This window comes from Neoarius graeffei, chromosome 1, assembly GCF_027579695.1.
Source record: "Neoarius graeffei isolate fNeoGra1 chromosome 1, fNeoGra1.pri, whole genome shotgun sequence".
Taxonomy (NCBI): Eukaryota; Metazoa; Chordata; class Actinopteri; order Siluriformes; family Ariidae; genus Neoarius; species Neoarius graeffei.
In genome coordinates this window covers 100,608,313-100,632,740 of record NC_083569.1, presented here as the reverse complement: position 1 = coordinate 100,632,740, position 24,428 = coordinate 100,608,313, and the positions used below count along the sequence as shown (strand labels likewise).

Genomic DNA, 24,428 nt, shown 5'->3' with positions numbered 1-24,428 from the left:
TACCAAATCCCGTGAAATCTTGATGAGGTCAAAGTGTGTGTAATAATGAAATTAAAGGGTGTTAGAGAGGATAGAGAAAGAGTATGCAACAGACCTATCTATTAACAACGGCGAGAACAATGTAGAACCACAATGATCAACTCGACACACCAAGTGTCTACAGTGTGCACAATTAAACAGTTTCTGAGTTTAAATTCACACTACTTCATAAAGCTAATTCCTAAGACTAGTTTGCCCAAATGCCAGCCTTACTTCCAGTATTTTGCTCCTATGTAGGAATGCAAAGATGTCCCGAAGTTTCGCGGAGTTTCGGGTGTTCGCGGAGGCTCACAGAAGCTCGTGGGTCGCTCCTGTAAAAGGCGCAGAGAATTCCTTGATCCGAACTTCGTCGTTCGTGAGGAAAAGTCTCTGATCAAACAATGTGCACAGCAATTAAGTCAGAAGGAATCCGGTCGCTTCTAACTTTTAATTAACTGCTTGGGCTGCAGTAGTAACGTTACTTATAATAAACAAATAAACCGGTTGTAACTCGATTGAGTGAGACGACGCAACTTAGGTACTTTTTACCGTGGCCAGTGGTATATACGAAAGTGCGTTGAGTCTTCTTTCTTGCAAGGCAGACGTCGTGATTTCGGATGGTCCGATGAGCGGGGGGTATCTCTATATGTCCGTATGACGCGAAGGTCCACAGACAGAGAGAGAAAGAATGGAGGGTTTCCTGGTCACTTATAGAGTCATGGAGGATGTGACGTAGGTGATCCCGCCCAGCCGTGACGTAGGTCATCTCGGAAGTTGGTTGATGAGATTTGTAGTTCTAGACGGGGACTGTGGCTGTCCCTACAACTTCAAGTCCTTATTTTTAGTTTATTATTGTATACTTTAAGTATACTGTTATAAACGTTGGTTATTTCACTAGTTTACTTGTTATACTTTAAGTTTCCTTGGCATATTACTTGTAGCTTACTATTTATATACTGGAAATATACTCCTTAAAGTATTCTTAAAGTTTACTCATACTGTATGTACACAAGAGTGTGATGCATTTACAAAATCACAAGACAGAATGTTGAAAACAAGTTTGATATATTTTCAAACATTTCAAAAACAAAGACCTATGAATTCAAGTCCTTCCTTTCTGGAGAAAATGAAAGGAAAAAGTGCACATTTGCATGTAAAAATGTAAACATAATGGTATCTTGATCAATAAAGTCAAATCAAAAGTTTTTCTGTTTTTGTGTATGATTTTAAGGTACATAAAGATAATGCAATTGAGCACACATACTATATACTGTAAAGTTTTAAACTCCAGCATTATATTATATTAATATATAAATTAAATGTTAAGCATGAGTCAATGATTTGACCTTATTATGCACTTGGAGCAAGATATACTAAGTATTAGTACTTTGTGGCAGAAAAACGTAAAAAGTATACTGTATTAGTATAAGTATTAGTATTAAAGTATAAGTGTGTCTTAGTATTAATGTACTTAGTCTTAGACTTTTGTTTATACTTTTCAGTATAAGCCAAGTATACTTCACTATACTATTCTTAAGTATATAAAATATAGTATATAAAAAGTCAACTTCAAGTATACTTCCTCAGTTTTAGTAAAAAATAAGTATACTCATAGTACACTTGAATAAACTTCTTTTTGCTAAGGGAAATCCACTGAAAAAGTGTCTGAACTTTTTTTTTATTTGTTTATTAACACAGTGGTGTTCAAAAAAGACTTTTTTAAAAAAGGTTTGACACTGTAATAAAAAATTTGGAATTGATGGAATTTAAGACATTGTAGTGAGAAACATCTCATCACCATCAAACTGTGGTTTCAGCAACATTAGTTTTGGCCTTAAGAGAAAAGAAAAAACATATAAAACAACAAAAAAAATTATACTCTTCTCAAAACAGGAGGTTGAATGTCCGTGGGTGACTTATCTCTCTCTCTCTCTCTCTCTCTCTCTCTCTCTCTCTCTCTATATATATATATATATATATATATATATATATATATATATATATATATATCTTTCTCTCTCTCTATCTATCTATCTATCTATCTATCTATCTATCTATCTATCTATCTATCTATGCATAGTATAATTTACATTCATTTTATTACAACCCTGATTACAAAAAAGTTGGGACAAAGTACAAATTGTAAATAAAAACGGAATGCAATGATGTGGAAGTTTCAAAATTCCATATTTTATTCAGAATAGAACATAGATGACATATCAAATGTTTAAACTGAGAAAATGTATCATTTAAAGAGAAAAATTAGGGGATTTTAAATTTCATGACAACAACACATCTCAAAAAAGTTGGGACAAGGCCATGTTTACCACTGCGAGACATCCCCTTTTCTCTTTACAACAGTCTGTAAATGTCTGGGGACTGAGGAGACAAGTTGCTCAAGTTTAGGGATAGGAATGTTAACCCATTCTTGTCTAATATAGAATTCTATTTGCTCAACTGTCTTAGGTCTTTTTTGTCGTATCTTCCGTTTTATGATGTGCCAAATGTTTTCTATGGGTGAAAGATCTGGACTGCAGGCTGGCCAGTTCAGTACCCGGACCCTTCTTCTACACAGCCATGATGCTGTAATTGATGCAGTATGTGGTTTGGCATTGTCATGTTGGAAAATGCAAGGTCTTCCCTGAAAGAGACGTCATCTGGATGGGAGCATATGTTGCTCTAGAACCTGGATATACCTTTCAGCATTGATGGTGTCTTTCCAGATGTGTAAGCTGCCCATGCCACACGCACTAATGCAACCCCATACCATCAGAGATGCAGGCTTCTGAACTGAGTGCTGATAACAACTTGGGTCGTCCTTCTCCTCTTTAGTCCGAATGACACGGCGTCCCTGATTTCCATAAAGAACTTCAAATTTTGATTCGTCTGACCACAGAACAGTTTTCCACTTTGCCACAGTCCATTTTAAATGAGCCTTGGCCCAGAGAAGACATCTGCGCTTCTGGATCATGTTTAGATACGGCTTCTTCTTTGAACTATAGAGTTTTAGCTGGCAATGGCGGATGGCACGTTGAATTGTGTTCACAGATAATGTTCTCTGGAAATATTCCTGAGCCCATTTTGTGATTTCCAATACAGAAGCATGCCTGTATGTGATGCAGTGCCGTCTAAGGGCCCGAAGATCACGGACACCCAGTATGGTTTTCCAGCCTTGACCCTTACGCACAGAGATTCTTCCAGATTCTCTGAATCTTTTGATGATATTATGCACTGTAGATGATGATATGTTCAAACTCTTTGCAGTTTTACACTGTCGAACTCCTTTCTGATATTGCTCCACTATTTGTCGGCGCAGAATTAGGGGGATTGGTGTTCCTCTTCCCATCTTTACTTCTGAGAGCCGCTGCCACTCCAAGATGCTCTTTTTATACCCAGTCATGTTAATGACCTATTGCCAATTGACCTAATGAGTTGCAATTTGGTCCTCCAGCTGTTCCTTTTTTGTACCTTTAACTTTTCCAGCCTCTTATTGCCCCTGTCCCAACTTTTTTGAGATGTGTTGCTGTCATGAAATTTCAAATGAGCCAATATTTGGCATGAAATTTCAAAATGTCTCACTTTCGACATTTGATATGTTGTCTATGTTCTATTGTGAATACAATATCAGTTTTTGAGATTTGTAAATTATTGCATTCCGTTTTAATTTACAATTTGTACTTTGTCCCAAAGCCCTGTGATGACCTGGTGACTTGTCCAGGGTGTACCCCGCCTTTCGCCCATAGTCAGCAGGGATAGGCTCCAGCTTGCCTGCGACCCTGTAGAAGGATAAAGCGGCTAGAGATAATGAGATGAGATGAGATGAGATGAGATGAGATGAGATGAGATGAGATGAGACTTTGTCCCAACTTTTTTGGAATCAGGGTTGTACATTTTTTAATTGTATTCAAATTATTTCTTTTTTTATTATGTTTTCATATATGTTCATTTTATTACATTTAATCTATTTATTTTGGATTATATAATTGCACTTAATCTATAATATTTCTGCTGTTTCTAGAAATAATGACACCTTTTTATACACTCACTGGACACTTTAATAGGAACTTGTTCTTGATTCTAAGACTCCTGTTCTTGGCTGCAGGAGTGGAACCCATTGTGTTGCATGCTGAGATGCTTTTCTGCTCACCACGGTTGTAAAGAGTTTCATGAGTTGCTATATCCTTCTTATCTGTGGTGGGTTTCCCAAAAGCCTCTTAACGCTAAGAGCATCTTAACTAGGAGAGAGAGTGTTCATTGTGCTGCTCGCGCTACCATTTAATGATGATGTTTGTGCTACGAAGCTTTTGGGAAACTCGGCACTGTCCATTTTCTTCTGGCGTCTCTTATCAACAAGCCGTTTGTTTCCACCCACAGAACTGTCGTTCACTCGTTGTTAATGTTTTTTTTGTTTGTTTTTCGCACCATTCTGTGTAAATTCTAGAGTCTGTTGCGTGTGAAAACCCCAGGAGAAACCTCAGCAGTTTCTGAAATACTCAAAACAGTCCATCTGGCTCAAACCAGCACCCATGCCACAGTGAAAGAAAGTCACACTTTGAGATCACCCTGTTGACTTTTCAAATCTGATTGGTCAGAATGTGTTGATGAATTTTGTATCACAGCAGCTCTGACAGCAGTTTCAGCTTTAAGCCAAATCACAAATAAATGGATTACGAAAAAATTGTTAAAATGTTGAGGTTTTCTTTGAGGAGATGTGAATTTAGTTAGCAGTCTAACCTTTTTGGAGCAGAAAGAAAAAGAGAGAGGGAGAGTAATTGTTTATATCTGCTGTAATATAAATGATATACATTCCAGAACATTAAAAGCAACTATCACTGGATAAAAAATATCATCATTGGCAATCTGCTGTGGTTTAAAAGGAATAAAACACATATTTGATTATTATATGAAAACAATCAATGACATGGTGTTGTGATATGAGGTCACATTCCCAGCACACCCTGTCCTGTTATATTCCTTACATACACATCACTTATTTATTACTTAATTGTTTAATTACTTATTTATATGGCTTTGTTACAATACTGCCCTGACACACTCTACCTGTAGGCGATGTATTGATTGAAAATTGAATCTGAGACAAAATTAGAGTGCTGTGACACTGTGTAACCCTGACAGTTTTACAGTAATCCATACAGCCGTATTACATTCACACTACGCTTGAAAATAAACAAGAGCCTCATAAGGTCCTGGTATAATATTCCCCAACGTAATTATGAGCATTGCAAAGAAGCCCTTGGAGGACAACCACACCTGTATAATCCTGTACTGTGTGTGTGTGTGTGTGTGTGTGTGTGTGTGTGTGTGTGTGTGTGTGTGTGTGTGTGTGTAATCTCCTGAGATCAAGCCAGCACTGAGAGTGAGTAGTGATCTACTGTAATTAAGGCAATAATCCAAAAGGCATTCATCGGGGTTGAGGTCAGGACTCCATACAGGCCACTTGAGTTCTTTCACACCATCCTTGACAAACCATGTCTTCATCAAGCTTGCTTTATGCACAGGGGCATTGTCATGCTGGAACAAGTTTGGGCCTTTTATTTCCAGTAAAAGTAAATAAAAATAACGAGATGGTCAATGACATAGGCGTAGCTCACTCCGGCCCATCTAGTCCGGAAGGAATGATCTAAAGTGGGCCACCTTGTGCAATAAATGTTGCAAGCTATTATATACACTATATACAAGCTATATACAGTTTTGTTCAGAAGTTTACATACGGTAACGTGAATGTCATCTTGGATATGAATGTCATGGCAATATTTGGGCTTTCAGTAATTTATTTGAACTGTTCTTTTTCTGTGGCAGAATGATTGTACAGCATACATCTTTAATTTAAAAAAACAAACACTAGAATTTGGTGCACAAGTTTAATTTTCTGTGGGTTTTCTGAAATCAACACATGGTCAAAATTATACATACAGGGTCAAAAATATACATACATATATACAGATTATTAATTCAGAGGTGCTGAAACTTCCAAAATGTCTTTTATCTTGCCAAGGCCGAGGTTTCTTAACTTCCTGTTAGTGATCATGATTGACTACAGCTGGTAGCTTCTCTGTGCCTTCATAAAAAGGGTTTGTTTGCAGCATTCATTGGATTGACCAGCACACAGTAAAATGGGAAAGTCCAAGGAGCTCAGTGCAGATCTGAGAAAGAGGCTCGCAGATATACACAACTCCAGAATGTGGGTGGTAAAAGAGAGCAACTGGACTTGCTTGAAGATTCTTGAAGACGTTTCACCTCTCATCTGAAAGGCTTCTTCAGTTCTGTGAACAGAACAGAACTGAAGAAGCCTTTCGGATGAGAGGTGAAACGTCTTCAAGAATCTTCAAGCAAGTCCAGTTGCTCTCTTTTACCACCCACATTTTACCATGACCTGGATGACTGAGAATCTTCACAGACAACTCCAGAATGTCTCTTGGAGCCATTTCTAAACAACTGCAGATCCCAAGATCAGTTCAAATAATTGTATGCAAGTTATTGTGAGGTGTAGTCACTTTGCCAAGCCACTTTGCTTCAAGAAAACCCAAACTGTCATCCTCAGCTGAAAGGAAGTTGGTTCGGATGGTCAGGAACAACCTGGCATTGGTACCAGAACATCCAGCACCAAGACAGTGAGCACAGGGACACCCCCCCCCCCAAGGCTGTGTGCTCAGTCCACTCCTGTACACCCTCTTCACCTACGACTGCACCCCCACCCAGAGTAACACTTCCATCATCAAGTTCGCTGATGACACCACTGTCATTGGGCTGATCACCAGCGGAGATGAGAGAACCTACAGGGAGGAGGTGGCTCAGCTGGTCTCCTGGTGCCAGGAAAATAACCTCTCCTTGAATGCTGAGAAGACCAAGGAGATGATTATTAACCCGAGGAAGAGGAGGAGAGACCAGCACGCCTCGCTGCACATCAACAGGACACAGGTGGAGAGGGTGAAAACATTTAAATTCCTCGGAACTCACATCAGTGAGGATCTCACCTGGACACACAACACACAGCAGACCATCAAGAAGGCTCAACAGAGACTCTTCTTCCTGAGGAAGCTGAGGAAATTTGGACTGTCCACCAAACTCCTCAGCAACTTCTACAGGTGCACAGTGGAGAGTGTCCTGACAAATTCCATCACTGTGTGGTACGGGAACTGCACAACTCAGGACAGAAAGGCTCTCCAGCGTGTCATTAAAATGGCACAGTTCATCTGTGGAGCTGTCCTCCCACCACTACAGGACATTTACAACACCCGGGTCACAAAAAGGGCACAGAGCATCATCAGGGACCAAACACACCCACAACACAGACTATTCACGCTCCTACCATCTGGCAGATGCTACAGGAGTGTGAAAGCAAGGACTACAAGACTGACAAACAGTTTTTACCCCCAGGCCATCAGGCTTTTGAACCACGGATTATAATCACCATCTACCTCTATATTAGCAGTTTTGTACAAGACATTGCACAGTATATCTACCTCTATGTTTGCACATTGTTTGTTTGCCTCTTTTTTTTTAACGTTATCTTCGTTTTTTCATTCTACTTTTATATTTTGCATTCCATATGCACTTTATATTTGATATTTCGTATTTTATATATAAAAAATCTCCTTCTCACCCCCGGCGGGGGGGTGGTATCCATGTCATCCTCAAACTCGGGTCCTCTACCAGAGGCCTGGGAGTTTGAGGGTTCTGCGCAGTATCTTCGATGTTCCTAGTACTGCGCTCTTCTGGACTGAGGCTTCAGATGTTGTTCCTGGGATTTGCTGGAGCCACTCTCCCAGTTTGGGGGTTACTGCCCCAAGTGCCCCCACTACCACGGGGACCACGCAACCCTTGACCTTCCACATCCGTTCCAGCTGCTCTTTCAACCCTTGATACTTCTCAAGTTTCTCTTGATATATATATATATATATATATATATATATATATATATATATATATATATATATATATTTCTTTTTATATTGGTAAGCATAGTTTGGTCGGCAGTTGCAAAATAAGAATTTCATGACCCAATAATAAACCGCTGTGTCTGTTATTGTGTATATGACAAATAAACATCTTGAATCTTGAATCAAAGTGGATGGAATAATGAAGAAGGAGGACTACCTCAGAATTCTTCAGCATAAACCATCAGAAACTTGAACACGACTTGGGACTTGGGAGTTACAACAGGACAATGAACCCAAACATGCATCAGAGCTGGTTGTGGAGGATAAAGCAGGCTAACATTAAGCTTAAAACAAGTCCTGACTTCAACCCTATTGAAAATATGTGGACCGTGCTTATAAGTTGAGTTCATGCCAAGAAAATAAATAAATAAATAATTGAACTCTACCAATTCTACCATGAAGAGTCGTGAAATATCCAACCAGAATTCTGCCAGAAGCTTGCTCATGGTAAACAAAAATGTTTGGTCAAGGTGAATCTTGTGAAGAGACATTTTACCCGAATATTAGGTGTGCTGTATGTATACTCGAGAAGAAGCGATTTTTGTTGAGCTGCTTATTAAGGCTTAATTAGTCCATAACTTCATTAATAATTATAATGAAGCAAAACTGGGTAGAAGTTATAGGGGAGAACAGGGTTGCTAGTCACAATTTTTTAGCTTTTATTTGAATTCCTGTAAAACTGTATCCTTAACCTTCAAGCGACCAAGCTATTTTAGCGACTAATATGACCGGGTTGGGTCATTTATAACACCGCTATATTCAGTACATGAATCTGTATACCTAGTTATTTTTTCTTGGTTTTACATACATATACCACTTCCTGTGTTCAAGACAGATACTTTAAAAATATATAAATGTAGATAGGTATGGTTTACAACAAATTTTAATGCAGAAAAAAGTAAAGAGACGCAGCATAAGAAGACTGTAACGTAATCTAGACAGTCTTTGTTATGTCTTACTGGAACATTTACTTAATTCAACAATGCTGACTGGAGCGGCATGGTGGTGTAGTGGTTAGCGCTGTCGCCTCACAGCAAGAAGGTCCGGGTTCGAGCCCCGTGGCCGGTGAGGGTCTTTCTGTGTGGAGGTTGCATGTTCTCCCCGTGTCCGGGTGGGTTTCCTCCGAGTGCTCCGGTTTCCCCCACAGTCCAAAGACATGCAGGTTAGGTTAACTGGTGACTCTAAATTGACCGTAGGTGTGAATGTGAGTGTGAATGGTTGTCTGTGTCTATGTGTCAGCCCTGTGATGACCTGGTGACTTGTCCAGGGTGTACCTCGCCTTTCGCCCGTAGTCACCTGGGATAGGCTCCAGCTTGCCTGCGACCCTGTAGAACAGGATAAAGCGGCTAGAGATAATGAGATGAGAGAAAAGAAAAGTATGAGCAAAAACATCTGTTGCAGTGTTGATGGGATCTTTGTAACATCAAAACTAGTGACGAACTAATATACTAGCTAACATGCTATTTCTAGCGAATATGCTAATACTAAAATTAATCATCTCCATCAGTTGAGCTATTTTCATCATCACTTTGGGCCTCAAGTGTCTGGGCAAATGCTACTGCAGCTGTAAATCTAGCTATTCTTGCCTATCCTACTTGTCATGGTTCACTGCAACAAAAGTACAATATACAGATAAGTAGTTGGTAAAAGCAACATTTGATAGGATTTCTTGCAGTAATTCCTTATCATAAATGACCCCACACAATTTTTCATTACTCTTGCCACACCATTCGGCCGATCCCTGCAAAAACCTATGAACAGTCGTAGGACAAGTTAACTGACTGGTAGGAAATATTTTTCTGATCAAATGTATAAAAACTGCACACAAAATTATTCGCCCAGGGTCATAAATGACCCCACTCGGTCGCTTGAGGGTTAATAGTCTCCCTTTCAATCTGTAATGGAAACCTACAGTGTCAGGTAGAAATTGAATGTCATTACTCTCCTTCAGCTTATTCTGTTTAAAAGATGTGTACTGTCAAATATGTCTTGTGCACTTGTGACAACCATCCCCATTGTGGGGTTGGTAGTCACACACTGTGGGGCAGAGGAGGACCGTAACGAAGTACATTTACTTGCGTACTGTACTTAAGTACACTTTTTGAGTATCTGTATTTTACTTGAGTATTTTTTTTTGTAAACTTATGACTTTAACTTCACTACATTTGAAAGACAAATATCGTACTTTTCACTCCACTACATTTCTATCAGTGTCCTCGTTACTATGAAGCGGCTTTGAAAGTGGATGCTTTTTCTTTTCTAAAATGTTATTGGTTTTTTGTCTCCTCACAGCAAGAAGGCTCTGGGTTCAAGCCCAGTGTCCGACAGGAGCCTTTCTTTGTGGAGATAGATGGATGGATGGATTGGTTTTTTCGCAGGTGACACTGAGACAGCCTATCAGTAATCACTAGAGCCACGTCACATCCATAGACTGGATAAAATCAAGCTCAATGATTTCTCAACAGCATTATTTGAACACAATCAGTTGATGGCAGAATGGAAGGAGGCGGTCCTTCTGGGGAATGCACGCACTCATGGCCCACGAACCCATGTTTCAGTTTTCTGAAAGGATTAAAGATACATTTCATTTTAAGTGTTTGCTTTGTTTGCCGAAAACGAACCACATCACAGCCTACAAAATCTCACTGTCCAACCTGCGGAAGCATATTGAGGTATATAAACGTTTTATTCCAAGAGAAAGCTTGCAACGAAGTTGTCTGTGCTTTTAGAGCTAGCGAAAACATTGCAAACGTAGCTATGCAGTCTGGTTAGGCAAATGACTTTCTATGGATTTGCCCACCAAGTTGCCAAAGCCTTGTCCATGGCTAACGTTTACACATACAGTAGCTAGTTAACTTGGATTACTGTTAGTTAGCATGTAAAAATGGAGGTACGCTAACATGAATAACGTTAACTTATCTGAAGTGCTTTCAGAAATGTTTTAGCATAATCTTGCCAAAGAAATAAAATGTAGAAATCTGTCTTTTTCTACGAACGTTAGCTACCCAATATGATTTTGAGTTTGAAAAGAACCTGCTAGCATGTCAGGTGGAGCTTCACTGACTAGCTAGTTTAACATTAAACCACCATGATTCCACAGACACATTCATATGCGCATGAATACATACACTTGCGCACGCATGCACACACACACGTGAGACCTGTGAGATGGACAGTATTGTACTAGTCAGTCACACACATGAGACCTGTGAGATGGACAGTATTGTACTAGTCAGTCACAACAAATTGGTGGAATTTTTTTTTTGTTTTGATGTCAGATGATGGTCTTGCACTTTTTTTTTGTCTTGCTTAAAGCAGTGTTGCTGTTGGGCAGTTATTAAGCTAGAGGTGTGTACCTGGGTTTTAATCAGGTTGTATTGTTTTTATTTGCTGAGCAAGTTGCATTTACAGCTATTCCACTGTCTTCCTGATTAACATACACATATGTGTGCACACACTGCCAGAGCTTTGACTTAAGTAATGAAGCTGGGTACTTTGTCCACCTCTGATTTTCAAGAAGGTCCTGTAAAAACTAATTACATGTTACAAGACTGAGAAAGTTTAAAAACTAAATATTTAAACTAATTGAAACAAATTGATAAAAATTAACAATAATGTAAGAATGTAAAACAACCCCTAATTGTATGCATTGAAGGACTTCAAAAGAATTTAGAGTTAAACTGGGAAATCTTAGAACACTGTTTAATATCGTCACTTACAGTAGATTGTTCCATTCTTTGATGGCGTGATACGATGTCCTTTGTGTTCCCCAATTTGTTTTTGCAGTTGGTAGATGAAACTCGCTTCCATGTCTTGTGTCATAACCATGTTCATTCAACTTTGTCAACTTTAGGTTTCATGATAACAAGCTGTACTTACATTTGAAGATGTGCACATCGGTGATGGAGTCTGGGTTGAGTGAGATCTTTCCAGTTGAGTCCCTTATGTGAATCAGTTGTTGAGGACTGTAGGAGATGATCCAAGATAATCTTGGCAGCTTTTTTTATTTTATTTATTACTTATTTATTTATTTTTGCAGAGTTTGACGTGATTGCATCAGCATGATATTTTCTTTATCTCCCCACACAATATCACCATAATCAATATCACATATCACAATATCACCATAGTGGTAAAACTAAACTACTGAAGTACAACAATCTAGTGAATTTAGGTAAAAGATGTTTAATTCAAGGGCGGCATGGCGGTGTAGTGGTTAGCACTGTTGCCTCACAGCAAGAAGGTCCTGGGCTCCAGCCCAGCAGCTGACGAGGTCCTTTCTGTGTGAAGTTTGCATATTCTCCCTGTGTCTGTGTGGGTTTCCTCCGGGTGCTCCGGTTTCCCCCACAGTCCAAAGGCATGCAGGTTAGGCTAATTGGTGGCTCTAAATTGACCATAGGTGTGAATGTGAGTGTGAATGATTGTCTGTGTCTATGTGTTAGTCCTGTGATGACCTGGCGACTTGTCCAGGGTGTACCCCGCCTCTCACCCATAGTCAGCTGGGATAGGCTCCAGCTTGCCTGTGACCCTGTACAGGATAAATGGTTACAGATAATGGATGGATGTTTAATTCACTTCAGAAGACCAAGGCATTTATTGATTTTGAACGTAGAAAGTGTAACTTTATTTTCTGTAGACAAGAGAATAGAAAGAGTGGAATGATGCTTATGTACTGTCGTAATCAGGTTGTATGACAAGATGTCTCTTCTTGACATGACAACATGTCTCTTCTTCCACCCAACTTTTTTGAAGTTCACTCAAATGCATTTTTGATCAAGTAAAGTAAAAATGGGTTCTGGACTCTCCATCCATCCATCCATCCATCATTCATAACATCCTTAAGCTGTACAGGGTCACGGGCAAGCTGGAGCCTATCCCAGCTGACTATGGGTGAGAGGCAGGGTCAAAGTCCCTCTCATGCCAGAATTTGGTCTTCCTGAATCTGGTCTCCTGTCCCAATACTAACCAGCCCTTTTGAGGCATATGGGTGTGGCACCGATCTCTGTTTCCATAGCCCTTGGCCTCTTGTCTATCCAGCTAGGGTTACAGTGGGGGGCTAGTCCTCTGGTAAGTGTTAGAGTTTGACTTCCCTACTCACATCTGTATTATAGCATGCCTTGCCAGATGGCAGGAGGTACCATTTTTATTATGGCCTTTGGTATGACCCGACCACAAGTAGAACTCGCAATCTCCTGGTCAAGAGGCGGACACACGAACTGCTAGGCCGACTTGAGGTGAGAGGCAGGGTACACCCTGGACTGGGCTGACACATAGAGACAAACAACGATTCACTCTCACATTCACACCTACAGTCAATTTAGAGCCACCAATTAGCCTAACCTGCATGTCTTTGGACTGTGGGGGAAACCAGAGCACCCAGAGGAAACCCACACAGACATGGGGAGAACATGCAAACTCCATACAGAAAGGCCCCTGTCAGCCACTGGGCTCAAACCCAGAACTTTCTTGCTATGAGGTGACAGTGCTAACCACTAGACCACCGTGCCACCTGGTTTTGGACTCTTAAAAATTATTTTTGCACTTGATAAGTAAGCATTGTTTCATTTTGAATTTTCTGCACAGATATATGCACATCTGTATGATGTACATCTAAAATGAAACATTAAACAGTGGGTTAAACAGGTGGTTTTTACCTGCTGTAAGGGAAGTGAAGTAAAAATTAAACAGCTGGAGTTAGTGTAGGGGTTTTCTAATTGGCTGTATTTCGCATTCAATCCTGCAGTCTGTCTGATTTATCAGTAGAGACGTGAGTCAGATCTGCAGGTTTGTGTTGTCTCGATCATTCTCTATGGTGACAGGCTGTGCTGCTTGGCTTATTCTTGATTAACACATCAGATTGGATCCAATGCTGAATCTGATTGAGTGTAAATTTAAAGCATTTTGTTGCACGTGAGTGAGTCTGACATTGGTGAGATCTCAAAATACATGAGTAATTGTTGATATACACCGATCAGCCATAACATTAAAAGCACTTACAGATGACGTGAATATCAATGATTATCTCATTACAATGGCACCTGTCAAGGGGTGGGATATATTAGGCAGCAAGAGAACGGTCAGTTCTTGAAGTTGATGTGTTGGAAGCAGGAAAAATGGGCAAGCGTAAGGATCTGAGCGACTTTGACAAGGGCCAGATTGTGATGGCGAGATGACTGGGTCTGACTGAGCATCTCTAAAATGGCACATCTTGTGGGGTGTTCCTGGTATGTAGTGGTTAGTACCTACCAAAAGTGGTCCAAGGATCCAAAGGACAACCGGTGAACCGGCAACAGGGTCCTAGGTGTCGAAGGCTCACTGATTCACATGGGGCACGAAGGCTAGCCCATATGGTCCAATCCCACAGAAAAGCTCCTGCAGCACAAACTGCTGAAAAGGTTAATGTTGGCTAAAACAGAAAGGTATGGGCATGAACTTTTTCAGCAGTCTGTGCCACTGTAATGAGATAATGAATGTTATTCACTTCACCTGCCAGTGGTGTTAAAGTTATGGCTGATCAGTATGTACATACTTTCATTTAGGAACTGTCTAAAATCGCCATGCCGGTCATCTTCAACGAGCCTCTGAGTTTCCTGCAGCGTCTCACAGAATATATGGAGCACACGTATCTCATCCACCAAGCCAACGCCTCCACAGACTCCATCCAGAGGATGAAGGTAACATCATCTTTATACAGTGAAAGAGCTGCTTCTTGAAAAGGGTTATTAATACAATTCTCAATGATGATTGGTCAGAAGGTGATCTGTTTTCTGTTTCCAGATGCAAAGCAAATCACAGGTTTATATTGATACACTTGTTCTAAGACATTGTTGTTTCTATACTAACAATTTACACAGGGATATACAGTATATGCTGGATGCTCTATATAATATAAACCTAACAATAAACAGAGTTTTAAAAAATGAGTTATTTAAAGTAAACACATTGTTCACATGGTGTTGTTAATTTGCTTTATTATGTTCAAGAAAGAAAGAAAGAAAGAAAAAGAAAGAAAGAAAGAAAGAAAGAAAGAAAGAAAGAAAGAGGAGTGGCCACAGGTATAAGAAAGAAAGAAAGAAAGAAAGAAAGAAAGAAAGAAAGAAAGAAAGAAAGAAAGAAAGAAAGAAAGAAAGAGGAATGGCTGCAAGTATAAGAAAGAAAGAAAGAAAGAAAGAAAGAAAGAAAGAAAGAAAGAAAGAAAGAAAGAAAGAAAGAAAGATGGCAAAAGGTATGACAAAAACAAAGAAAGAAAGAGGAGGGGCCACAGGTATGAGAAAGAAAGAAAGAAAGAAAGAAAGAAAGAAAGAAAGAAAGAAAGAAAGAAAGAAAGAAAGAAAGAAAGATGGCAAAAGGTATGACAAAAACAAAGAAAGAAAGAGGAGGGGCCACAGATATGAGAAAGAAAGAAAGAAAGAAAGAAAGAAAGAAAGAAAGAAAGAAAGAAAGAAAGAAAGAAAGATGGCAAAAGGCATGACAAAAACAAAGAAAGAAAGAGGAGGGGCCACAGGTATGAGAAAGAAAGAAAGAAAGAAAGAAAGAAAGAAAGAAAGAAAGAAAGAGGAGTGGCTGCAGGTATAAGAAAGAAAGAAAGAAAGAAAGAAAGAAAGAAAGAAAGAAAGAAAGAAAGAAAGAAAGAAAGAAAGATGGCAAAAGGTATGACAAAAACAAAGAAAGAAAGAGGAGGGGCCACAGATATGAGAAAGAAAGAAAGAAAGAAAGAAAGAAAGAAAGAAAGAAAGAAAGAAAGAAAGAAAGAAAGAAAATGGATGGCTGAAAGTATGACAACATAAGAAAGAAAGAAAGAAAGAAAGAAAGAAAGAAAGAAAGAAAGAAAGAAAGAAAGAAGAGGAGTGGCTGCAGGTATAAGAAAGAAAGAAAGAAAGAAAGAAAGAAAGAAAGAAAGAAAGAAAGAAAGAAAGAAAGAAGGCAAAAGGTATGACAAAAAGAAAGAAAGAGGAGTGGCCACAGGTATCAGAAAGAAAGAAAGAAAGAAAGAAAGAAAGAAAGAAAGAAAGAAAGAAAGAAAGCAGAGGAGTGGCTGCAGGTATAAGAAAGAAAGAAAGAAAGAAAGAAAGAAAGAAAGAAAGAAAGAAAGAAAGAAAGAAAGAAAGAAAGAAAGAAAATGGATGGCTGAAAGTATGACAACGAAAGAAAGAAAGAAAGAAAGAAAGAAAGAAAGAAAGAAAGAAAGAAAGAAAGAAAGCAGAGGAGTGGCTGCAGGTATAAGAAAGAAAGAAAGAAAGAAAGAAAGAAAGAAAGAAAGAAAGAAAGAAAGAAAGAAAATGGATGGCTGAAAGTATGACAACATAAGAAAGAAAGAAAGAAAGAAAGAAAGAAAGAAAGAAAGAAAGAAAGAAAGAAAGAAAGAAGAGGAGTGGCTGCAGGTATAAGAAAGAAAGAAAGAAAGAAAGAAAGAAAGAAAGAAAGAAAGAAAGAAAGAAAGAAAGAAGGCAAAAGGTATGACAAAAAGAAAGAAAGAGGAGTGGCCACAGGTATCAGAAAGAAAGAAAGAAAGAAAGAAAGAAAGAAAGAAAGCAGAGGAGTGGCTGCAGGTATAAGAAAGAAAGAAAGAAAGAAAGAAAGAAAGAAAGAAAGAAAGAAAGAAAGAAAATGGATGGCTGAAAGTATGACAACGAAAGAAAGAAAGAAAGAAAGAAAGAAAGAAAGAAAGAAAGAAAGAAAGAAAGAAAGAAAGATGGCAAAAGGCATGACAAAAACAAAGAAAGAAAGAGGAGGGGCCACAGGTATGAGAAAGAAAGAAAGAAAGAAAGAAAGAAAGAAAGAAAGAAAGAAAGAAAGAAAGAAAGAAAGAGGAGTGGCTGCAGGTATAAGAAAGAAAGAAAGAAAGAAAGAAAGAAAGAAAGAAAGAAAGAAAGAAAGATGGCAAAAGGTATGACAAAAACAAAGAAAGAAAGAGGAGGGGCCACAGATATGAGAAAGAAAGAAAGAAAGAAAGAAAGAAAGAAAGAAAGAAAGAAAGAAAGAAAGAAGAGGAGTGGCTGCAGGTATAAGAAAGAAAGAAAGAAAGAAAGAAAGAAAGAAAGAAAGAAAGAAAGAAAGAAAGAAAGAAAGATGGCAAAAGGTATGACAAAAACAAAGAAAGAAAGAGGAGTGGCCACAGGTATGAGAAAGAAAGAAAGAAAGAAAGAAAGAAAGAAAGAAAGAAAGAAAGAAAGAAAGAAAGAAAGAAAAAGAAAGAAAGTTTTATTCCTTATCTAATATACAGTATGCTCGTTGCTGGCCTCATAGACTGTAATAAAAGACGTTTTTAACAAATGTTTGATTGTCACTGACAGGAATTTAAACAGTGAGGAAAAACGCAAAACTCTTATGAAGTGAAAAGTTGAGGAAGGAGAATTTGTAAAAATCTGTTAATTCGTTTAGTTTTGTAATCACATTGCAGACACCCTTATCCAGAGCGATGGAGAACACACCCAGAGCAGCCTGGGGAGCAGTAGGGGTCGGGTGCCTTGCTCAGTGACCTTTTGGTCGCAAAGCTACTTATTTAACCATTAGACCAAAAGAATACATTTATCAACAACAACAACAAAAAGTTGGAAAATACCAGCACAGCGTATGTGAGATCCAGGAGCTGGGCTGGATGGTTGTTGGAAGGGAGTTAAAAAAAAGAAAACAAAACAATGAATGGTGTGATATAACAACATACTAGAAGTTTGTGAAATTTTTATGAAGGGCACACAATGCTGCTGTGTTATAATGACAGATGTGTGTCTGCAGTTCTGTAAAGCTTATTCCTGTGAATGTGTATCGGAAGAACATAGCAGTGTTAAAATATTCACAACCAGTTCTGATGCGTGTTATGTAATGAGACCCGTGTCATGTTTCATTGTGTTGAACAGTGTGTGGCTGCATTTGCCGTATCCGCCGTGGCATCACAGTGGGAGAGGACCGGAAAGCCCTTCAACCCACTGCTGGGAGAAACATATGAGCTAATCAGGTGCGTGCTGGCAGGTTAGCAATGTGTACCATCACTGACTTGGAATACCTTTCAATGGGGAGATATATTAAATCATTAGAACTTAATAATTGGTAGAAATATCCAACACTATTATACTCGCTTCATTATACAGTATTGAGTCTATCTTTTTAATAATTTAAATGCATTCAATTCCCAACTGTTATGCCTTCTTCCATTCTACATGACTGTCAGATCTGAAAACAAGTGTAAAAGCTCACTATTCCTCTCTTCTTAGCCTTGGATGCTTTACTTGTCTGATATGGCACCAACCTGATATCCTGAGAAATTTGTGTTAATTCGAATGAGGATTTTGTTTGATATCATATAAATAGTATACATTTTAACCTTATCCCTAATACTGTTCCTAATTTAATTTTCTACAAATTGACTGTGAGACTCTTGTGGAGTCCCAGCAGTTATATGGGGTTCATAGAACCACGGTTCCAAGCTGTATGTAACTAGCATTCCATTTTACCCCTCCTAACTACCAGGGGTGGTGTATAACACCTGGATAGCCACCACTTATCCTGTTCTACAGGGTCGCAGGCAAGCTGGAGCCTATCCCAGCTGACTATGGGTGAGAGGCAGGGTACACCCTGTACAAGTCATCAGGTCATCACAGGGCTGACACATAGAGACAAACAACCATTCACACCTACGGTCAATTTAGCTTAGCCTAACCTGCATGTCTTTGGACTGTGGGGGAAACCAGAGCACCCAGAGAAAACCCACAAACACAGGGAGAACATGCAAACTCCACACAGAAAGGCCCTCGTCAGCTGCTGGGCTCGAACCCAGAACCTTCTTGCTGTGAGGCGACAGTGCTACACCACTGTGCTGCACCACCTGGATAGCACCTACCAATAATGTTTGCATCCTGAACAGGAATCACCTTAGGAATGTCCAGAAAGGTGCTCATCCCACCACTGACACAGGCCTGGTAAAATCTGGAGAAAGTGCAAGGTGACACCCAGGTAGCAGCAGAAAACATTTCCTGAAGTGGCCTCAAATTAAGGGCAATGAGAAAGTGATGCTCATTACAAAGTGCCACTGTAGGATATTGGAATCCAGACCATCTCCAGTTGTGGTCAGAAGTTTACATACAGGGATGTTGCATGTCATCATGGACATGAATGTCAATATTGGCTTTCAGTGATTTCTTTGAATTGTTCCCTTTCTGTAGCTGAATGATTGTACAATATACATATTTAATGGGGGGGGGAACAAGAGCTTGATGCACTAATTTTAATTTATTTGGGGTTTTCTGAAATCAGCACAGGGTCAAAAAAATACATACAGCAAACCTAATATTTGGTTAAATGCCCCTGGGCAAGTTTCACCTTGACCAAATGCTTTTGGTAGCCATCAACAAGCTTCTGGCAGAATTCTGGTTGGATATTTGACCATTCTTCTTGGCAGAATTTGTGTGTTTCCTGGCACCAACCCAACTTTTAAGCACAGTTCACATACTTTCAATAAGGTTGAAGTCAAGACTTATTTTAAGCTTAATATTAACCTGCTCTACCCATTCCACAAACAGCTTTGAAATGTATTTTGGGTATCATCCTTTTGGAACAATCAACTGTTTCCAAGTTTCAACCATCTTGCTGATGATTTGAGGTTATGCTGAAGAATTCTGAGGTAGTCCTCCTTCTTCATTATTCCATCCACTTTGTGCAGTGCACCCGTGCCACTGGCAGTCAAACAGCCCCAAAGCATGTTGCTACCACCACCATGCTTAACAATTGGTACAGTGTTACACTATACCTCTGGTCATTGTAGCCAACAACTCAATCTTTGTTTCATCTGACCATAAAACTTTCCTCCAGAAGGCTTTTTCTTTGTCCATGTGGTCAGCTGCAAAGTTTAGTCAAGCTTGAAGTGTTGATTTTGGAGCAGGGGCTTCTTTCTTCAACAACAACCTCTTAGTCTACATTGATGTAAAGATTTGCTTGACTGTAGACAGTGTTCCAGCAGCTTCCAGTTCATGGCAGGCCTGTGCCTTGGTGGTTCCTGGGTTGTTCCTGATCATCTAAGCCAGTTTCCTCTCAGCTGAGGATGACAGTTTGGGTCTTCTTCCGGGAAAGTGGCTTGGCAAAGTGGCCACACCTCCCAATAACTTGTACTTACCTACAATTGTTTGAACTGATGATCTTGGAATCTGCAATTGTATAGAAATGGCTCCAAGAAACATTCTTGAGTGTGTAATTCTAGGATGCTCTTTCTAAGATTTGCACTGACCTCCTTGGACTTTCATATCATACTGTCTGTTGGTCAATCCAAAGAGTGTCAAACCATTTTCATGTTGGCACAGAGCATAGAAAAGCTACAAGCTGGAGTCAGTCATGATCACTAACAGGAAGTTAAGAGGCCTTGGCCTTAGCAAGGGAAAATATATTTTGGAACTTTCAGCAGCACTGAATTAATAATCTAAATAGGTGTATGTCAATTTTTGACCCTGTATGTATAATTTTGACCCCATGTTGATCTCAGAAAACCCAAAATAAATTACACCATGTGCACCAAATACTTGTTTTGTACTAAAGATGCATGTTGTCCAATCAATCTTCCACAGAAAAAGAACACTTCAAAGAAATCACTGAAAGCCCAATATTGCCATGACAATGATGGTTTTCATGCCTGTGTATGTAAACTTTTGACCTCAACTGTATAGATGACTCAGTGATGGACCTCATCATAAACTCTGTTTAGACAATACATCCCCATTTCTTACCCCCATAGCAAATAAACAGCTAGTCTGAGAATTGGTTCCAGATAGCACCATAAGTCGTCGTAAGGAAGATTGAATATTCTGCAGGCTCACCTTCACTGGATGCTCCAAAGGTCATATTGATTCACAATGATGGAGGCAACTTGTATGAGGGTGCCAGATCTCGACGTCCATCTTGCTGAGGAAGCAATCTGCCAAGTGGTTGCTCCTGGAACCAGTGATTGAGGGGGAAAAATAAGACTTACACAAGGAGTTTCTGTGCTTGTGGAGAGAATCACACAACCTATGTAGCTGATTTATAGCTGACCCTCAAAACATTGTCTGAGAGGACCAGCAAGTGCCTGAGACCTGGCAAACTCTTGAGCTTATTTTGAGACAAGGAGACATTTCAGTCTACAGAACTTGGTGTTCAAGTGCAGGCTGATAACCTACTTCTGGAATGCCCACACTTCTAGCAAGTCTAGGGTGATCGCTGATACGTCTGACATCAGTCTGAGCATCCTCAACAGACAGTGATACTTGAATCTGATTGGCAAGCTTAATGATATCTGCAACATGCTGGAGTGATGGGGGTAGTATTCTTAGTGAATCTATCCTTATGCTGTGGACTGTGACCCGCTTTGCTGTTAGAGAGCTCTTCTCTGACTTCCCTGTGAACTTTAGCACTGCACTTTGTGTCCCAGTTGGTGTCATCATTGGTGGGAACAGACTGGAATGTCTGCTGGGACAGTTCATCCAAATTCAGCAGGATTCTGATGCCAGTGGCCATCAGAGGAGATGAAACACCCACAGCACTGTTAGTTTGTTTGGTTTGGCTGTCGCACACAACAGATCCAAGTTCTGCATCAACTGTCTCCTACAGAACAGCCTGCATACAATAAACCAAGGGTGGATTGTGCTGGCCCACTGATGGTCTCTCCTTTCTACCAGCTTGGTCATCAGGTCCCAGAGACTGAGCACGCGAATGTCCACCAGTAGGAACACAGCTGGTTGGCCTTTATATTCCATGAAGGAAGAGAGCCACAGCACTATGGAGAGGCCAAAAGGTAGGGCTTGCAATGAAAGTGTCTCCCTTTGGAATACAACATTTAAAAAGCATCCATGTTCCAGGGAAATGGGAACAACTGTTGCACAGGTTGATGGACACAAACAAGTCCTGTGGCTGCACAGCTCTGCCACCCATAGTATATGTAAAAGGAGGGTCTTCAGGAACTCGCACAACCCTCTCCAGTCCTAACATGGATGGACCTGCCATCCTTTTTTAATCAAGAAAATAAGAATAAAATAGGATAGAACCCCCAGTTTTGTTGCTTCTTTGTGATCCATAAACATTTTCACTAGTTTTCTTGATCCTTGGTCAGTCTTAATTTAGGCCCTAAATATCAATATATTTGTGATTTAGCTTTGTTATGTATCCCACCCTAATAGTCACCTTCTTCCTTGTCCAGCACTATTGCCAGGTCAGGGTCCATGTGGACCCTACTGATCCACGTCATATTAATTGGAGCATAGTTTTACACCAGATGCCGTTCCTGCCGCAACCCTCCCATTTCTGGACTTGGGAAACAACCATTCGCACCTATGGCCAATCTGCATGTCTTTGGAATGTGGGAGGAAACCCACGCAGACACAGGGAGAACATGCAAACTCCACACAGAAAGGTCCCTGTCGGCCACTGGGCTTGAACCCAGAACCTTCTTGCTGTGAGGCAACAGTGCTAACCACTACACCACCATGCTACCCCTAATAGTCACCTTTTTGATATTTTGGAAATACTTATTAAAAACCTTTCCCCAAAACCTAGATGTCACTTTATTATTGGCAAAGGCATCTTTTCACATCTTTGAAATGTCCTTATACCCACTGGGTCTTGGTTACAAATGTTCAAGGCTGGTTTCTCTTCTACTGTGTGTTTGTCTTTATCAGAGAGGATCTGGGCTTTCGGTGGATGTCAGAGCAGGTGAGCCACCACCCTCCTGTTAGTGCATTCCATGCCGAAGGCCTACATGATGACTTCCTGTTTCATGGCTCCATCTACCCTAAACTCAAGTTCTGGGGAAAGAGTGTGGAGGCTGAGCCTCGTGGAATCATTACTCTGGAGCTCCCCAAGTGAGTTCAAGTGATTTTTATCCATGGCTGTAAGATTTCTGGATGATTGGAAGTCAGTGCATAATTGCTTTGCACGTGCTTTAGATAAATGCATCTAGAGATATTAGAGCAAATTTTGACTTCCTTGCTTGATGAGATTTGTTCATAATTGGTGCATCCAATATACATCTGATTAATTAAGCTATGGTCACACTACAGCTTGTGATGCTTTGTGATGGGTTATTGATGAAAATGAGGCATTTGGTGGCAATGCTTTCCCGAGCTTCAGGAAGTATTCCCAAACCCATCTGCACATATTTTCCGCTTAGTTTGCCAACGAAAACATCACCACCAAATTTCAATGCATGAATTGAAAATTTTCCCAACATTTTTGGCCACTCACGAGGCAGAGACGCACCAAAAACAGCTTGCGAAGCTCGGAGAACATTCGCCATGCATTGCATGATTGGTGGCAGTGCTATCAATTTTTCATCGCCAAGTATTCGCAAACCCATTGTGAGCTGTAGTGTGACCAGGGCCTTAAATAACTGTTGAAAACATTTTCTTCTTTGCCCAGACACAAGGAAGCATACACCTGGACCAATCCTACATGCTGCGTCCATAACATCATTGTAGGTCAGCTGTGGATCGAACAATACGGCAATGTGGAGGTTATTAACCATAAGTAAGGGCAAGTAAGGTGATAGAAACTCATTACAGAAATAATTCACTTAAATGAAATTCCTGTCAGAGTTATTAGAAAAGCAGACACTTTTCAGAAGAGGTGTGAATGCTTGTTTTATTGGTGTAATTATCACCAAACCCCATGGGGTTTGACTCATCTAAGTTCTAAAAACATGTGATGGTTTTCTCACAGAAATGTATTTGTTTGCTTTTTGCACAAAAAAATATATATATTTCCCAAAAACACGTCTGTTGTTTGATCTTTGACAGAACTGGTGAAAAGTGCAGCCTGACGTTCAAATCCTGTGGCCTCTTTGGCAAAGAGCTACACAAGGTGGAGGGTTACATACTTGATAAAAGGTAGAATTGTTGTGTTTTTAGCTCAGTATTAGGGTGGAGCTTACAGTGGTGCTTGAAAGTTTGTGAACCCTTTAGAATTGTCTATATTTCTGCATAAATATGACCTAAAACATCATCAGATTTTCACACAAGTCCTAAAAGTAGATAAAGAGAACCCAGTTAAACAAATGAGACAAAAATATTATACTTGGTCATTTATTTATTGAGGAAAATGATCCAATATTACATATCTGTGAGTGGCAAAAGTATGTGAAGCTTTGCTTTCAGTATCTGGTGTGACCCCCTTGTGCAGCAATAACTGCAACTAAACGTTTGCGGTAACTGTTGATCAGTCCTGCACACCGGCTTGGAGGAATTTTAGCCCGTTCCTCCATACAGAACAGCTTCAACTCTGGGACGTTGGTGGGTTTCCTCACATGAACTGCTCGCTTCAGGTCCTTTCACAACATTTCGATTGGATTAAGGTCAGGACTTTGACTTGGCCATTCCAAAACATTAATTGCATTCTTCTTTAACCATTCTTTGGTAGAACGACTTGTGTGCTTAGGGTCGTTGTCTTGCTGCATGACCGACCTTCTCTTGAGATTCAGTTCATGGACCGATGTCCTGA

The 24,428-nt window shown here is 39.9% G+C and overlaps 1 protein-coding gene across 1 annotated transcript in view; it reads left to right on the top strand.

The window, feature by feature from the left end:
- LOC132885668 (oxysterol-binding protein-related protein 1-like) overlaps nt 1-24,428 on the top strand; it is a 139,302-nt gene that overhangs the window by 85,895 nt on the left and 28,979 nt on the right. Inside the window, exons 20-24 of the mRNA XM_060920317.1 lie at nt 14,519-14,653; nt 17,837-17,934; nt 22,613-22,795; nt 23,352-23,459; nt 23,729-23,818. Of these exons, the coding sequence (XP_060776300.1) occupies nt 14,519-14,653; nt 17,837-17,934; nt 22,613-22,795; nt 23,352-23,459; nt 23,729-23,818 (614 nt within the window). The remainder of the gene's footprint in view (nt 1-14,518; nt 14,654-17,836; nt 17,935-22,612; nt 22,796-23,351; nt 23,460-23,728; nt 23,819-24,428) is intronic.